The sequence below is a fragment of the Pseudopodoces humilis genome, chromosome 2, assembly GCF_049639895.1.
Source record: "Pseudopodoces humilis isolate 2021_Gansu_Grassland_sample_001 chromosome 2, ASM4963989v1, whole genome shotgun sequence".
Taxonomy (NCBI): domain Eukaryota; kingdom Metazoa; phylum Chordata; class Aves; order Passeriformes; family Paridae; genus Pseudopodoces; species Pseudopodoces humilis.
This window is the reverse complement of record NC_142201.1, coordinates 88,354,001-88,373,417: the sequence shown is the minus strand read 5'-3', so window position 1 is coordinate 88,373,417 and position 19,417 is coordinate 88,354,001. Positions and strand designations below refer to the sequence as shown.

Below are 19,417 nucleotides of genomic sequence, written 5' to 3'. Positions count from 1 at the left end.
CCCAAATGCTTATAGGTCTTTTGCCACAGGGTTTCATACCAAAGGTTCAATCTGAGCAGCTTGCCTTTTTTGAGTTTCACATACTCTTCCAAAGCCACAACTACTTGGAACATGATCCCTTATCCTGTCCCCATGTTGGTCTGTTCAACATGGGTTGTTCATTTTTCTTGTAACTTCCAGTCTGCACCTACACCTTTGGCAACACTGAAATGGATTTAATTTACGCAGGCCTAGTTGAACAATTTAATTAAATATCTCAGGAGTTTTCTACTTATTTGCCATCTTAACAAGAGCAAAACTGCACTCAGATATAAACTCTTAAGACTTTATTGTCAAGTCACTACTGTACTGATGATCTCTTATTTTCCATTATGTAAATTTCTGGGATAGGCAGAAGAAGTGAAAACAGACTATCTGGCTCACAATTACCTAGGTCACCTTAAAAGACCTTTTCCTAAAATGCACATAGTTGCATTATTTTGATATAGGCACTTATCTTCAATCTTGTGTTTTGAATTGAAAAAAAAAAATAAAAAATCACAGAATATGCTGTGTTTGAAGGCTAGAGAACTTCTTGGTCATTCCTTTAAAAATTTGTTTCTTGACTATCCAATTCATAAATGGTAACAGAATGTTACTGCAGACAGCATCCTCTTGATTCTTAACAGATAAGAAGAGTTCACCATTTTTATCATGTGGTAGGTGCACACATCTAGAGGCAACATTTTTTTGGTTAATATTTTTCCTAGATTCTAGTGGCTTTGCTTAGCAGTTATTGTAGCATTCCTGGCATTTTTTTTTCTCTCACCATATCTGTTCTCAGCTAGCATGCAAATTCCTTTTCAAGACAAAAACATAAGAGTTAGTACTGAATGAGAACAAGTTCCAAAAGGCAAAGACAGCCAAAGATGCTCAATTTTAAGGAGTATCATGTCCAGAGTTGTATTTTAGTTATGTTTCAAAGTGAAAAAAAATTCTGCTGGAAGAACTGTGTTTTCAGTTGACAAAAGACAATGCCATACTTCCTTTCTGGATCAGATAAAGCGTGAAAATCCTCAGGAGGAAAGAACAGGAAAACTCTGTGGTAAAAGCTAAAGTGTTACTGTGTCAAGAGTAATGCAAAAAAAAATGAATGTCTGGAAAAACAACAGGAAGCATACTGTGCTTGGTGTCACTGGTGCCTATCAGTATGTTTCTTAAACTACTGAAGAGGGACAGAAAAACTAACAGATCTGATCAAGAGGAGATACATAAGAATAGTTACAATTACCTATTCCTTCTTAGTTTTTACAGCCCTCCACAGGAAGATGACCAAAGAATGAGTTTTAGGAGTAGCTATCACTGCACAGCTATTATACTTTCTAGTGCTAAAACAGATTGTCCTTTATTTCCCCCAGTTTAAAGCATATTACACTAACAGGAAAAAGCTATTTCCAATCAGAGTGGAAGAAATGAATCCAGAATTAAGTCAGTTTTCTCTGCCTCAGGTGTCGTGCAGCACCAAGATGCAGCAATAAACTGGGTTAAGTGTTCTTTGCCAGTCAAGAAAATGATTACTACAAGCCCGGTAAACAGAAACTGCACAAGCGTTGCAATCTGCACTGCAGTGAGCAGTGGCAACGCCCAATATGAGACAATGCTTTAAAAGTCAAAGAAAAATAGAGGGTTTTTTTGAGGCTGTGTCCTGTTAAGAGACCAGTGAGCTGTCACAACTATTTATGAATAAGCAGCTCATCTCCTGGCAACAAGCTCAAATCTCATCTTCATTGAACAGGACATACACAATGCTGTTAACTCTTCTGAGATTTTCACCCTTTGAAAACTTAATTTAGATAAGCCTTAAAGTTTTAATTTAGGTAATTTCATCAGTACATGTAAGAATTCTGTGAAACCAGTAGACATGGTATTGGCTTACTTATTGAAAACCTGTATTTTATATATTTAGGTTGATTGTTGGGGATATCCATTGACATATATAACATAATTTGCCTAACTAGTATTGCTGAATGGAGGATATGCTGCCTGTCAGATTCCTGGAAAGGATTAGTTTGATTATCTGTTGATAGAGTATCAAGTACTTAACATCCCTTGTGTTCTACTTTAAATGAGATTTGAGGCTGGATTTATCCACACAAACGATATTACTATTTTGCTCAGAGAGAGATGTAATTTTGATGGTGTTTAAAAAGATGAAAAAGACAGTCATGTAAATGAACTCCTTTATATCTAAAGCTGACAAAAGTAACCACAGTAAACTATTAAACTTTTTTTTTACATTGCAAATACGGTAAATAACTTTGTTCAACAAAAACGAAAAATAAGCTACCCTTTTTACCGTATTAATAAATCAGCAGCAGACAAGAACACTTTGTCATAATGGTCTAAGTGTCCTCCTGCTGCTATCACACAAGAGGCATTAGAATAATATTCACTTTGTTTTCCTTACTTGACACTGTTCTTCAAACACAGCCATGTACACTGTGCAACAAGCGACCCTCTATCCATCTCCGGGCTTTTGTCATTCCATGCAGTACTGCTAGCAGGAATATTTTATTTCCAACTGTCAGTCATGCCACAAGTTTTAATGATTTGTGAAGCTTCACTTCATGAAAAAAAGCAAGCAGTCAATGGGTCATTTGTGCACTCTCTCCTCAGACAAATGCTGTTCGGACCAGAGAATTCTTAGTTACTCTAAAGGCAAGATGGGGTCATTCCTGCATACCCTACAAATCTCTTATGTGCTGCAGTCCGCAAACACATGCAAGAACTGGAAACAACATTCAAATTCTGCTGCAAACAGCTGCAGATGAACTTCTGTGGGGAGCAATTCTGAAGCCATGGACTCAACATTTGGTTTTGTTACAGACTTTCTATCAAATACTAGCCAGAAGAGTTAAACCCAAGTTTTAAGAGACCACTGTGGCATCTTGCTTCAGAAAATGTGCTGAATTGTCAGAAGCTTTAGGGACTCTAATCTGTGAGGGCCACAGGCACTCAGAGTGCTAATTGCCAAGAAAAGGTAATGTCATACTGTTGATCACTGAAGCGCTCCAAATCCAGTAACTATCTCCAATATTTTTATCCTCAAGTCTATCCACTTTGCAACTACAAATGCCTGAAATGAGCATGACAACACACACTCTCACAACAGTGTAAACCCTCATGACATTAATGGGACATATGTCCAATACAATTCCACAGAAAAGATGGGGAACAGGAAGTTCATCCTGGGTGCTCATAAAGACAGGTGTTACACACACACACACTCACACCTGCCAACTCTCCTGCACAGCATGTATGGGTGATAACGAACTAGCTCTTCCCCTGTGATGTCCCCTCTGGCTGAGGTTGCATTTTGTGCATTTGCAGGACACAGCACTACCTCCCAAGCACCCTGGAATGTGGTGACCATCTCAGACACAGAACAGAGGAGTGCTGGTAGCATGATACTACAGTCAGCAACACACAGCAACAAACTAGAGGAAGTTTTAGCTCAAAACAACCAGCTTGGCAGATGCATTCTAGAGGTTATGATGCAAATTTTTTAAAAATCACAGAGTAAGCACATCAAAACAAGCAATGACTTCTTAAGGATCAGAAAATAAAACAGGCTTACTCTCTGAAACGAGCATTAAAGAATTTTGTTTGTCTGTATAGATGTGGGCTTTATTTACATGTTTTTGTACTATTTCTTCTTTACTGTTCAGAAAGATGGGGAAGTCCACACATTAAAAGGATCCATCTTAATTTGGATAAAATCTAGGTAGCTGAAAGTCTACAGTGAAACAAAACAGATCCATGTAACATCATGTTCCTCTGACTCTTAGTCTCAGTAACCTACACCTCTTCAGCCTCCTGACAATGACATGCATTTTGCATCCTGCCCTCTCCTACTTGGAGACATAGCTCCAGGAAGTGCCTGCATATGTTTGCCCCAGGTATTCTCTTTCAGTGTTAAGAGGATTTTATTTCCTGCTCTCCATATGAACAGTATCTCAATACATATCTTAACACATATTATGAGAAAACAGAAAATACTGCATGCTGGGAACAAACATGGGAAATACCAAAATCCCTAACGCAGGCTGAAACTGCTATTTGAGGGAGTTTACCAACTCCCACAGGTGATGCCAAGCCCCAGAAGGGGTCAATAGTCATGAGGGCTCACCACCACAGCTAGTCACCAATTAGCCATACATTGTGACAGACCCAGGCTGGGCTGTAGCCATGGGGAAGGGGCAGACTTGATATACAGAAGGTAGAAGACTCCCTTCTCTCTTGGAGAGATGCTGACAACTCTGTAAGTATCAGTGGATAATTTTCTGCTTGGCTAGGGCTTGCTGTGTAAGAAATAAGTATGCCAAGCCCCTCTGGAAAGACAAACTTTTTTAAACCAAGAAGTGGTCCCCAGCATGGAGAAGAAATAGTACTCCAGGATTATTAACCTTTAGGGAAGATGTCACAGTATCCAGAGACAGCAAAAATGCCTGTGACTGGGATCACTGTGAAGAGATTACTATTCTTGTAGATTTGCTCAAAAAATTGGACTTTATCTATTTCTCAAGAAGTTGGACAGACATTTGGCAGGCAATCACATTCATTCTAGCAGTGGGTATCATCAATGCTGGAGGCTATTGGGCAGGAGCCATAGAGGAGCAGTGACAGCAATTCATCAAATACAGCTGTAAAAAAATCGGATTTTGAACACAGCAATAATCTGGTACAAGACTGTTCTTTATCTTACTTAGGCTTTATTACTCTAGTGATCACTCCCCATGTTTAATTACAGGGTGATGCTGCGCGTACGCAACACTTGGGCTCTGCAGATGTCTGTCCCTCCCTCCTTGAACAAATTCCCATTTGGAGAGAGTAGAAAGTTCATTTACAGTGTGTTCACAAAGACTTGGAAGTGATAATACTGCTCATGGCAGGGTTCAGTATCTATCACTGCTGCCTTTTGGATGGGTTTCAGAAATGAGGAACAATGGATCCTGCAAGATGCTCTAGGAATCTCCATCTGCCTTTATGACCCCAAAGAAGTTCACACACCCAATATGAAGGAGTGAAGCTGGCTTCTTCTGGCTTTGTCATCTGTGAAATCTTCCTCATACTGACTGCTCCTTCACTAGCCAGGTCTGGGAACAGCACAGCAGTAATTACAACTCTTGGACCACTCGATGCAGCACACCAAAAGAAAATCCAACTTCTGTTAAAGATTCCAGTGTGATATCCTACATCAGGTTGCAACAGACCTTTTACTGTTTTAGTCCTTAAGGACATTGTAACTCTTGGTCTCCAGGTAGTCTACTCTTAGAAATTCTACATACAGACACAATGATCATGGATCTATTTCATAAATTCTTCTGCAGCTTATTGCTGTGGTCTGCTGGCAAGCTTCATTCTTTCAGCATTAACACAGAGAGATCAGCCAACTCATTTCTGCTTTGTGCCATTCATTCTTACTGTTTGCCTGCTTGTTGCTCTTTTGCACCAGGAGTTGAAAGCATTGTGGACAGGCAATGATTTTACAAAGCAATGCTCCTATCCTCCCTCAGAAATCAGTATCAGCTACCCCAATGCCCAAAACGATACAGATCCACAGATGTGACTGAAAGCAGTGGAAGAACTTACAATCACTCATACACCAAATGAAGATCAGTTAGATAATTTGTGTTGAAAAAAAGAATTTAAAAATTCCAACATCCATATTGAAGAAAAAAATCCCATGTTACCCAGAGAAAAACCAAGCACCAAACATGACTGAACTTGAACTAGACAGACACCATAGGAGATCAAAGAATTCCAGAGGCACATCCTCAGAAACCAGCCATACACTGTGGGTTCATTTCCAAGTAACCTCCCTGGAAAACCATAGAAAACTGTATGATCCAATCTAATAAGACTACAAATTGCAATAGCAATATAAGTAGCTTTATCCTGCTCTAATCTCCTTGTATACATGTTACTCTTTCATTAAGCATTTCTATCTTGATGCTGTTAAATAAAATAGAGTGATATCAAGATACTTGATTTTATTAGTGCTGGATACTAAGTAAAAGAAAATCACAAAGAACACAAAACATTCTTATACAGAAAGTCTAGGGAATTAACTTAGAATAAACAAAGAAGTCTACTGTTCTGGGGAAAATGCTAAACAATGCCTTGCCAGGCATCCCTGAAAACTATAAAAAACACATGGATTCATAGGATTCATAAAGACAAAAATTAAATTTGTGCCAGAATGATGCAGAAAAGCAAGAAAATCTCTTAATGTAGCCACATTAAAAAAAAAAAAAAAGGTTTTTGTTCTGTTGTTGTTGTTTTGTTTGGGGATTTTATTGATGGTTTCTGTTAGTTTGTTTTTTTAAATCATGTAGGGCTGGTTTTCATCCTAAGATGCCATACTCAATGTTTGCTCCCAACTAGGCATACGGAACATTTAATTTCTACTTATTTCTGTTACATTATCAGCTGTATCATAGTGTTGTCCCCCACCCCCACCCCACAAGCATAATGAAGATTGTATGTAGTTCGTAAAGAAATTAAAGGATTGTTGCAGGGATTACTGAGAAACAGTCTGGCTCAATTTAGATAAGAATTCATTATATATTTCACCAACAATATGTTGTTTTGGACTGTTAATTCTATTTGACAGATGCTAAGGGGAAAGCACAGTGGTGCCTCTCAACTCACAAGGTAGAAAACTGGTAGTTCACACACTTTAACTACAATTCTGTTTGATCAAAATGTAAAATATAAATGTTACCCATTCTATCACAACCTGGGGTAGAAAGCAGTGCCTAGTTTTCATAGTATATGTCCCAGTCACTCACAATTCTACTAAGCAACTCTCAAACTCTATACCTCAAAAATATTTAATTAGTGGCTCCTTACTGAATATAGGAACAATGAATTATGCATTTCTTCTTTAGCTATTTAGGTACTTAAGAGATTATACCTATTAGCATACAAAATGAGTGAACACTTTGCATTGGTTGCTTACTGGAACTGGGGGAAATCTCTGACATACAGTAAAATACAAGAGAGTCTGCCTGGAGAGGCTGAACTCTTGTCAAGGTCTTTCCAAACTTGATAATTCCATTATTTTATGACACATAGCACTCCCAGGAGAGATCATGCTTTTTTCCTTCATTTTTTATTGAGCCTCTTATTGTTTCACAGAATTGGTCAGATTAGAAGGGACCACAGGGGATTATCTGGTCCACCCTTCCCTTTATTTAGTTTGGCAGTGTAATTTCAAAAGAAATACACTAAACCCCCCACTTATACTGAGGACCCTAATACCATTTGCAGCTCTGAGGTCCCAATAAAAGAAGATTGTGGACTTGTTGGAGCAGGTCCAGAGGATGGTCACAAAAATGATCCAAGGGCTGAAGCACATCTCCTTTGAAGGCAAGCTAAGAGCTGAGGTTGTTCAGCCTGGAGAAGAGAAGGCTCCAGAGGGACCTTACAAGCACCTTCCAGCACCTATAGCGGGCCCTAGCTTCCAAGAGAGATCAAGAGGACTTTCTACTATGGCCTTTAATGACAGGAGGAGGGACAACTGTTTTAAAACTGAAAGAGGGTAGGTTTAGAGTGGATATTATCACAGAACTGTTTAGGTTAGAAGAGACCCTTAAAGATCATCCTGTTCCAACCCCTGCCATGGGCAGGGACATATTCCACCAGATCAGGCAGCTCAAACCCCTCTTAGGGCCCTATCAGGAAGGTATATGTTATAATGAGGGTAACAAGGTTGTACTGCCCAGGGAAGCTGTGAACACATCATCCCTGGCAGTGTTCAAGGCCAGATCAGAGAGGGCTCTGAGTAACGTGGCTGTTGAAAGCTGTCCCTTCCTATGGCATGGGGCTTGTTCTAGATGATCTTTAAAGGTCCCTTCCAACCCAAACCATTCTATGATTCTGTATTTCACTGTTTTAACGTATATTCATTATATATTCCAATAATGTCCCCTGGAGAAAAGCCATTGCCTCCAAGAATTTCAAAATCAATGACAGATTGAGACCTCATTTCTCTGTGGGAAATGAGACAAAGGCACACTATTTTAGCTGATAACACACCTAGCCAGACACCAGATGGCCTGTCCACAACCAGCCAGGAGAAACATACTGTACAGAGGATTTAAACAAGGCCCCCCCCGACTACACACCTACAACCTCTGCCACCAGAGAGGTATCAGTGTTGTTTCAACTTCAGAAGACTGAAACAGAATACATGGGCAAATTTTCCTCTGTGTCAAGGTTTGCAGTTCTATCTTGATTATCTTTTACTCAAAAGGCATGCTGAGATTGGAAAAATGGAGAAAGATAGTGACCTTTCACACATCAGGAGAATTGCCTGTTAGACAGGAAAACAATTTTGTCTCCCTACTTTAGCAGAAAGGTACAGTGAGGCAAGACAACCATGACACTTGCAGCAAAATGCATCCTTCTCAAGCTTTAGCTTTACATGCTCATCACTCATGAAAGTCCAGCAGAAATTCCCACATGTGAAAGGCTGAGCTGTTAAAAAATTTACACACGTCAGTGTTTCACAAAGAAAGGCCTGTGACTCAACACTGGACAGGACAAGCCCTACAGCATTTTCAGCCAAGCTGTCAGCTGCTAAAAACAGCAACTTTATTTTTGGTTGTATGGGAGACATATTTCATTATTCACCCATTCACTGCAGTGAGTAAGAGGGAACCCTTACTGATAAAAGGACAGGAATACTCACAATCTTAATACAAAAGGCTTAAAATCCTACCATTAGCTATAATCAGCATTATTAAAACCATGATCTCAGTTGATGCTCCTCCAAGTAACAGTAGTAACATGACAGTTTAAATACAGCATGGAAGCCACAGAGTCGTGCCACTAGACATGCTAAATAAACTTTAAAACCTGACATGTTTTCAATAAAAGCATTTAAAAGGACTATTTAATCTAAATTAATAATCTGCCATACCTGAAAACTATGATCAATAGCTACCATTATGAATCAATCAGATAAAATCCTATCAAGGACAGTTACCCTCTCCCCACAAAGGGCAGATAAACCACAATGACTATAAAATTCTCCAGACGTGGCCATTTACAAATTATTAAAGTTCCACAGCTGATGTTGAGTCTTGGACACTGTTTTATGGTTGTCTCTACAGATCTTTATCAACACTAAGTGACAGGAGTCAAAATGAAGTAAGAACAGCTTTTGTAAATATCACCAAACAGCAGTAACTCCTGTTGCAGACCTAAGCAGAATCTGTATTTATTAAAAGGAGAAAAATGGAATTAATTCAAAGCAGCAGTTCATTGTACTAGACCTTACTTTAAATACATCAAACAAGACATGCAGAAGTATGGAAAATCAGTATGAAAACCTTTTAAAACCAATCTAGCAAGTCTTTTAGAAGAGGGAGGCTTGGAGGTAGGAAGATAGTAGCTGGAGTATCAACAAGGTGTGGTAAGTGAATATGATCAAGTAAATGATGGCTTGATGAACAAAGAAAGGATACCTACCAAGAGACAGTAAGGTGTCTCTTAAAGGTGCAATGTTCACAACCTGATCAGGCAGAACACCCAAATGGCTGGGAACAGGCTTGTCTGTCTTAGCAAGGCCAGAAAGTGTCTCCTCACATGTCTGGATGCAGTGAATAAAGAAATCAAGCATGCCCCAATCCTGAGCTAAGGAATATGTTCCCTTCTTAGGGAAGAGAGAGGACCAGATTGGAAGTCACATCTCAAGCAACCTGTTTCCAACTCCAAGGAGCTCCCAGACACAGGTGTCTCTCCTGGGCTCAGTTGCTGAAGAGCCTCAAAATTCCTTGCTTGTCATATCCACAGTGACAAATTGAAGAGAAACCCCATCCAACTTGGCAAATGGAGCAGTCTCTCAAGATACCCAAAGCAATCCTAGCTGCCACACTATTTTGAAAGAAATGCAGTCTGAGCACTTTTTTTAGCAGTTCTTTAGGAAAATAAAGATGATACATATGGACATTTGACGGGAATAATCCTGTATCACAAGTCATACAGCATTTGAAGTCTGTTGGAGAGAATGATGCCATAAAAATTTTGAAAACAAAAGACTCAGCCTAGCCAACATTTAGGAAAGAAAGGGTAGATGCTTTCTAAGAAGGAAAGAAAATAAAGCTATTTAAGCAAAGGAGCTTGTTCTGACTCTACCAAGAAGTTAGAAGCAAATTTAAGAAGGAATACTCTGCTTTACAAATGCAGGCAAAAAATACATTTTGGCAGTGTTTGGCTGCACCCATCTGCATACTGGGGCAAAAGAAGTTCCTTTTAAGGGGTTTGTGCAAAAGTGCAGTATCAACCTATACAAATAATCCAGCTATGAATGTATCATCCTTGCTTCTTCTCTGAGGTTTTTCATAACCACAGTAGATGTCTCCAAGGATGCATGTTCCAGTTTGAAGAAAGTGAAGCAGGGACACTGGATGAAAAATAAACCACCCATTTCTTTCAACATATACACAGGAATTTTGCTTTGCCACTGAGCTCTTCTTCCTAAGAGAAGATGCTCACAAAAGAGAAAATTCACAGATGCCAGGATGATGCCAAAGAAAGAGACAACAAATTATGCGTTTTCTCTGGGTTGCCTTTAGGACTGCAGTCTTAAAATCCCTGAGAACTTGTTGGTATGTATGTGGTGCTTCCCTAAACAAAGGAAGAAAATATTTAAGAACACCTGAAAGTCTTAAGCCACAAAATATGTCTGGTAGTGGGCTACAGAAGGGTCGTGAAAAATAAAGGACAAAACCAAAGAATCAAAGACACAGGCAATAGATTAAAGACAGGTAGCTCCTAAGACATGGGAAGTGCTGGGGGTCAAGCTCTAGTCTTGTTGAAGTATGTGAAGTAAGAGGTCACAGCACTGTGACTACTGGACTAAGGAAGTCCATTGTTGCAAGTCTTTGAGGACATGCATCCTGTCAATCTAAGCATGTCTCTGTATCTTTTTTAACAGAAGTTTCAGAAGTTGTATAAAATTGGCTTGTTATTTCTCAGTTTGTCACTGAGAAAATGGTAAGAAGACTGAGTAGCACTTGGATGAAGCAATCCTACAGCCTCGCAGGAAAAGTGACAAAGATACTATTTCTACCTTCATGAAGTTGCAGAGTATCAAAACAAGTTATTGTTGGCATGAGAAGGTTGACATTTCACTTGACATTTCAAGCTGATGCTTATTTGAGTGGATAACTTCTGAAAACATCTTGATAAAAGAAGCATTTCTAAACTGTAACCAAGTGTCCTAAATGGCACAAGATCTACTCAGAAACAAATTTTAAAGATTCCATACACTTAAGAATTATGTTATTTTGGACAACTGACTGCTGTGAGATTAGTTTGCAAGCTACTGAGAAGTCAAGATTTTAGAAAAGCCTTCATATGCCACATTTGCCGGAACACACTGAATTTTAGACACCTTCCAATCTCCTTACCTCTTGTCCTGAAAGGTAGTATGCTGCTAGAAGACCGCCAATGAAGCGAATATTGACCTCAAAAACAGACACTTCAGAATTCTAGAACAGAAAGAAAGCATTAATAAATAATTAACCAACTCCTTAATCAAGGAAGAAAAAGAATTGTCAAGGCAGAAGAAAGTACATATCCTAAGGCAATCCACATGCAAGGGTCTGTACTGTTGCAGTGTCTAGATCCAAACTGAAATTCTCGTGCACATCTTTGTGACACCAAATGACAATTCTAGTTACAGCTTCAATCGATTTTATTAAAATCAAATTAGTTTTTCTCCTGCCCTCTAACCATTTTATCACCACAAAGTGCAATTACAGTAATTTGAGGCTGGTGGGAAAGAAGGCAAGGACTGTACATTTCTAAAATTCAGCATCTTCTCTCTTATGCTTCAGCATAACACCAAACCTTCAAGGTTTAAAAGATAAAACAAAATAATAATTAGAAAATTCCCATAATGCACTTTTGTAACCTGAATTACTAAAATCAAATTCAGAGCTCTATTTTAACATAATTTTTGTCTCGGAATAGCCTTTATGTTATGACAAGTAGTACTGCAGGACTACTGAGAAACTCAAAAGAATAAACCATTTTATTGCCTTCTTCCACACTATTATCCTTAGGTTAAATTCAACAGTATCTTTTGACTCATTTAACCCCCCAAAAATTAAGAGGAACCAGATAGTTTTAACAACTGACTCCCTCTGTGCCCCATTCACTTAATTTTCCACATGCACGCCATCTGTCTCCCCCATAAACTTCTCTTCAACCTATATTCTGACACAGAAATGTAGTTTTATTAAGAGATTTTGAGATAGGTAAGACTTTTCCTTTTATCCTGAAAAGTCACTGCAACATGCAGTGAACAAGCTGACTCACCAATCTGCACACAGCTGAAATGACATTTACAGGTACGTCTTTCCTTTCGTGCTATTTTTATGGCACCTGCAGTGCTTGGATCAAAACTAAATGTATTTTGCACATATTACATATTTCAGAAAGATTATGTAAATAAGGATTTCTTCAAACAGCACTGATTGGAAGTCTGAAATACTCCCAAATGCTTTTAGTAAAAGGCCTTCTCTTTTCACATAGAGCTGATACAAGAAAAATAACACCAATACAGCATGATTCCACTTAATACCTATTAAAGTCATGAATCACACATGCAGTGGGACAGTGTAAAGTATAACCAATGATTTCCATTTCCCAGTAGAAGAATCCAAGAGGATCAAATTTATGTATTTATTTATAAGTTCCAAATCATATAAGAAAATTACTCAAGTTTGGTGTATACACAAGACAACTCATTAACCTTCAGAAATGGTTTTTGATACATAGGAAGATGTAATTGAACCCCAGAGGGTCATGTAAATTTCTTCCATCCAAATCCTAGATTAATATTGCAAATTTATATTGAAATTGCCTTAGATCAGACAAAAGTTATGGAAGCAATTTAGTTCACCCTCATAATGGTATCATTATGTCTGCACTGTCTGATATATTTAGGATCTTCAGTTTTAGACAGAATAATTATCTGGCACTAACTGAAAAAGCAGAGTAAAGTTTCTTTGATGTTTGCCAGACAGTCAAGGTATAAATCAAAAGGAAAAAGCCCAAACAAATAAGTTTTGAAAAGTAGGTTAAAATACAGAAACAGTAAGCATTTGCTGAATTCTGAGTACAATATTTCATTATGTGCATTTACTGAATGAAAAATTATTTTTGGAACCATAGGGCAAATCCAAAGACTGAAATACAAATTCCATCACAGAATCTGTGACAGTCCCAAATTTAGTACTAAGAACACTAATCAATAAGACTAAAATAGAGCCATTTCTTCCATTTAATGCTTCCAAACTCCCAAGAATGTCAGATGCTGTATGACCAACTGGGAAATTCTTGTGATAGATTAAGAGCCTGTAGGAAACCTCAGGAATTCAAGTGACATACTTTATGTTAAAACTCTTAAGAAATGGAAGAAGAGACAAGATTATATTCTTAAATAATTGTTACACCATAGTCTTGGGGAAAATTGTCTTTCAGTTATTTGCAACAACTATCAGCCAGTAAAACCTTGTCTTTCTGTCTTCATTTCTGAGGCCTGGCTGTTTCTTACAAAACACTTCCCCTTACTTCTGTTATCCAATTACAATTTGCACTTTGAAAATACAATATATCTAAGTATCTTTACTTACACTTCTAAGTGTGAAAGGGTCAGGGTATATATTTTTTTCCTAAAACAAAGTTAGATATACAGAGAATGTCACTAAAGTTTACATCTGACACTTAGATCCGTAAGTTTTATTAAGCTTCATCTGAAAGATCTCTTCTGTCTCCCCCCAAAATGAGCACTGTGAAAAGGATTAGAGAAATATTAGGGTAGGCTCTACTCACCACACTGAAATCAAGATTTTTGTCAATCCATTCTTGTCCTTCTCTGAATTCATCGTGAAGGCCCATGATATATAGAGTATCCAATGCATCTACTATGGTAGCACCCATTTGTGAGTTTCCTACGTGCAAAAAAGAAGGGTTTCTATTACAAGTGACTATTTCACTACTTTTCTTAAACATCACAAATATGAGAAAATAACCCAAGCACTAGCAAAGCAAAGTTACTACAAAGGTGTCAGCACAAAGAATAATCAAAACTAACAAGGAATTAGCAGGTACATAAGAGGATTCCCACTTCTCTTTTAAAGTATCAATCCTCTGGCACAATTTGGCTTCTGGAGAGAAAAGAATACTAAAGATGGAAAAAAGATCCCTTTTCATCTGCTTTCCTAACTTGAACTTGAGCAACTGTACTTTGACCCAAAAAAAACCAACCAAAAAACACTCAAAAAAACCCCAAAAAACCAAAAACCCACAAAAAACCAAAAGGACAGAAAGACATTCAGCTTCCTAGCAATTCTAGGACAGAAGCATTACTAAGGGGGGGAAAAAATGCATATGCAAGATATAGTAATCAGTACTTGCAGTAATGCCTTGCATTTCCCAACATTTACTTCTGAAATATTCAAAGTTTTGCAATTATGGATGCTAGCTAATGATTGAAAAGCACGGACTGATGAGCAGGGAAGCGCTGGCCTGGCGAGGCTGCCAAAGCCGCAGTCCCAAGATGTTCCCCTCAGCGTCTGCAGGGACACACGCTATGCGCCACTAATGGATTTCTCAACTGTCACCGCTTCAAGTGGAGCATTGAAAGCCAAATAAAAATCAATGGTGCTTTAAGCTAAAATGCCATTCACTTGAAACAGCAGCAATTTAGAGCTGATTGATGAGTGACTCATCGGTCTGTGCAAGAGATGAGAGGTGGTGAGCCATGGCCCATGATAGCCCTGGCCTCCTGGGGCCATCCCAACCCAAGCTGCTGCCCTCCATAGGCACAAATCTTGGTTTCTAGAGGAAAGCAAAAATTATCACGGGTTATCTGTTTTCATGGAGTGCATAAAACTTCCTGTGCACCAACAAAATAGCCAAATTTCACTGCTCATACCTGTAATCTATAAACCAGTGCAATAACTCTGATTAGCAATTTAATGACACTAGTGTCCTAACAAGTAAATTTTAGGGTTCTTTTAATGTGCTTTCCACCCATAATGGGAATCTCTACAACACAGTGTTCCTGTTTGGTAGTTTTTATTCATCCATTTCTGCTTTTCACATGGTTAGAGCTATATTTTTTTCCCCTCAACAGTAAGTGAATGAAGCCATCACCCCCACTGGGTTCTTTCGCACATCTAAACGACTTAACTCCATTTTCAGGGACTTCTTTCCCCAAATAACAAAAATTAAACACAACAGTATCCATGACAAAGTAACCAACAACTAATTTTTAAAGAATAGCCATGCATCTGTTTCTTTTAATTTCAATTAGATTTGGAAAGCCTAAAGTTGGTGGTGTTTGTTAAGGAAATTCAAGTACATATTGGGACATGCTGCCTTTTGCAAGATTAATTAAAAGACAAATCCTTTGACAAATTGTCCACCAGCCATACCTATAACTCTCAGGAAATGAATTCACTGTGGTGCTTTAGTACTGTAAGGTTTAATGCCTTCAGCCAAATTCCACTGCTTGTGCTAAAGTGGAGCCACAGCACTGCACTGCACTTAACTTTGCACCTTTTCAAAAGCATAATGTCACAGTTATCTAATTTATCACTTCAAAAATATGCAAATAAGACCATGACACAAGGATTACCTTCAGTACTAGCTGACAAAGTATTTTTTAACAAAGTTGGAATGTGTTATCTTCCAAGATCTTCCAAGACAAGATACAATGCTTCCACAACACACTCAAAGTAATTTCTGTTCCTTTATTTAAACCACATTGATAAAACTTTCATATACACAAAGTCTTTGAATGAAGAGGGATACCTAAGTCTTGGGAAATCCTGAAAGTTCCTCTTGCAATAGTTTCAAAAAGTAAAAACGTTTCAACTTAAACACAGTGGTAATCACATCAGTAAGCTCTTGTATTCTTTAACTGGCATGGGATGTGGAGAACACATTGCATGGAAATGAACTGGTGTGTCATTGCTGGCCACCCTACCTCCCACACCTACTCCAAAGAACTTCAGACACCATGGTACAATCTGCCACAGTTTTCTAGATCTCAGATCCAGTGTCCACAACATGGGAGAGTAATATGTTGGGAGCAAGACTTTGGATCAAAACTAAATGTATTTTGTACTTGCCAGATCTCAAGAAAGTATCTTCAAAAACACAAATTTAAACAATCTTTTTCACATGGTTCTCTGCACAGAACTATGGCAAAAGGGCCAAGGAAATGAAAAAGCACATAACTTTTGCCATCTCACAAATCCAATAGATGAATTCAGAGAGAACAGAACAGAGCCCTCTCCAGAGCTAAGCAAAAATGTTCATAGTTTCCCCAGTGCATCCCATAATGATTGATCAATACAACTTCGCCAAGTGCAGACAAGAAATTTTCTTTCACTATCACTGTATCAAAAGTGAGCCCTCAACCCCATATAAGAGATCTCACCTAAACCAGTGGTCCCCAAAAGGAATTGCCCACAACCCGTTTCACACCAGATCCTTCAACATTGTTTGCATCCACAGAAACAAACAGAGCTCAATAAAACCAACTTGTTAGGCATTTTTGTCCCTAAGAGTCAATTAAAGGCATAGGCTCACACTCTGAAATTTTTGTCTGGGCTGTACTCTAAAATTTTGTTCAAGCCCTCCCTCTGTCTGCCTTTACATTCCTTTCTTTCACCTTTTATGTTTATCTTTCCTAGAACCATGAGTGTCCGACAAAACTACTAAGAAAAGCCCCTTCTCTCACGTGCCTCTTCCCTAAGCAGTGATGGGCACTTGTTCCTGAGGCACAGATCAGTATGGTTATAATTTCTAGATTCCATGTGACAGCCCAACTGTTTTTTATCCCAATCTCCTAAGGATAGTATACACATCCCAACCTATAATAAATTATTAGTTTTTCTTTTTTCATATAAGCAGGCTTTTTCAACCAAACTTGAGTTATTTTAATTTTTTCTACACATGAATACTTCTTCCATGAGGAAGACTTGGAGGAACAATCTTTGCATTTTCAAATCCTTTTGGCTGAACTCATTTCCAAAAGGTCAAGAGATGACAAGTCTAAATTTTGGAACAGATTGTCTGCCTAGTCTTCTTCCTTTAGTGTCAATCAGGTAACTGGAAGCAAGTTAATTCCCTCCTCGTGGGTTTTGAGGCGGAAGAGTCCAAAATGCAGAATTCATACTCAGAAGTCTTGTGCCTACAAGAATACAGGGCAGAACTGAACATAATGCAACACTCAGGACAATACTCATGTAACACCTTGGCTGCTCCATACTACAACATAAGTACAACTTAAAACCATTTGTGCCTACGTTATGTTTGGTCAGAGAGTAAAATTAATTCATTGCTCTCAGCATCTTTCTTCAGGGACAATGTAGAAAGGATGTCATTCTTAATTTATTCTTAAGTAAGAGCTTCCACTGAATCTGTATCTACAACTTGACCAAAACAAGCAGTGACATTGTAATAGCTGTCTTCATCTTAAAATGTACTGCACTACCAGCAAGGCAAAGTAGAGTAGGCAAAGTAGAAATGCATAGGCAGTGGTACTTCCCCCTACTGATACAGACAGAAACCATTCATCTAAAGTCACAAAGTGAAATAATTTTCCATTCATAATAGAGAACATTCTTTTTTTTCCTTTCACGGCCATGGCAAGATCCATAAATTTTGCCTTAAAGGACAAGGGGATAACCTTCCTGGAATTAAACTGCAGAAGGTATCATTTGAAGCACCATAAAGTAACCCTAAATAATGAGATAACAGTTTAAAGTATACACTTCTTGCTACCACCTCAAGCAGTCTATTATTGCTCCACAAATAGAGGGAGCAGATGTCTCATTGTGGTGAAAAAAGGCTATAAAACAATTAAACTATAATAGAAAATAACACTTCTGCTAGCTGAAGGCACTCCTCCCAGGGTCTGCCTCTGTTCAATACAAAAGCTCAGCTAGTCATGTCACATAAGATAACAACCAATTCCAAAAAGGCTCAGTTTTACAAATGTCAGATTAGGAAGTTTCCTCTCCATATAATTATAGTTCTGGTTGATTGAGCTCCAAATTTAATGAAGTTTGCCTAATGAATGCAATGCTCATTCTTCTAAATAAAACAGAACATCCATCATGAGCTAATGGAAAGAATTTAGCAGTGAAATAGCTGAACTATTAAGAAAATCATGCATACTCTCATTAAGCAAGAGTATTATTCCGAAGGACTGCAAAATGGTAATTCAGATTTGCAGTTAGGTAGACTTCAGTTTCCTGAGATAAGCCAAAAAATTCCTTCACTTGATACCACATAAATCTAGTTTGAAATTTTTAGCAAATCATATGACTAAGTGTAAATATCAGGGCCTCTGAAAGAAAAATGGTCTTATCTAGAATTCTTTCAGTATGCCAACACACTAGATGAAGAACTGGCTTATTAGTACCATTTGAAAGTCTCACAAGAGACTATCAAAGTACAAGGGAGACAGATTGTTGTCAAGTGTTCCACGACAAAAGGAATATGAAGAAAATAAATAGCCCATTTTCATTATACCATAAGAAAAAGAGTAGAGATTTAGAATGTCTAATATCAGCTCGGGGTTGCTTAGTGTATTTATTACATGGAAGCAGAAGAGACTATAAGCAGCGAGGTACTAGAGAAAATATGTGAATAGATCAACTATGCATAGATCAATTATGAACAGAAAATATTAAAGATACAAGACATAGACAAGTTAAATAAGGAACAAGATGACAAATTAAAACTCTGGACCAACAAACTGAAGTAATACACTAAGCTGAAAGGTAATCATCAAATAGGTGCTTCACAGAAACTGGTTATTTAACATCTTACCCATACCTCCTCCTTACTTCAACATGTATACAACACACACAAATCTCATTACCTCTCCCGAAAAATACTTCCATAGGGGCTTTCATTGGCCTGAGTGGAGGTTTGAGCAGGGATACTGAGTCTGCATGGGAGTGAGTTAATTTTCTTCACAGCAGTTTGTATGCTGCTGTGGGGTTTGGATGTGTGACTAAACCAGTGTTGGAAACACACCAGAATTTTTACTATTGCTTCCACAGCATCAAGGCTTTCTCTTTCCCACTCCCCTACACCCTCACAGTGAATAAGCCAGGGGAAGGCAAAAGGTTGGAGAGAGAATTTCCCTCTTACCCTTTCTCCCTCAGCCTGTGCTCCAACACCTCTGTGCCACAAGTGTGTGTGTGTCTTATAACACACTTGGCAGTTACCCAGAGACTTGCTAGAGGAGTAACAAACCTGAAGGAAGTCCAGCCTACACAAATGGATCTCTCATTACCAAAATGTATGCTGCTGCTACGAAGCCAAGGAA

The 19,417-nt window shown here is 38.3% G+C and overlaps 1 protein-coding gene across 2 annotated transcripts in view; it reads right to left on the bottom strand.

Annotated features, from left to right (window-relative positions):
• The window catches only part of MAN1A2 (mannosidase alpha class 1A member 2), a 133,475-nt gene that overhangs the window by 59,194 nt on the left and 54,864 nt on the right, over nt 1-19,417 (bottom strand). For both annotated transcript variants that reach the window (XM_014253391.2, XM_005523861.3), the window contains exons 4-5: nt 13,894-14,012; nt 11,463-11,543 (exon numbers count right to left, since the gene is read on the bottom strand). In XM_014253391.2, coding sequence (XP_014108866.2) covers nt 11,463-11,543; nt 13,894-14,012 — 200 coding nt within the window. The remainder of the gene's footprint in view (nt 1-11,462; nt 11,544-13,893; nt 14,013-19,417) is intronic.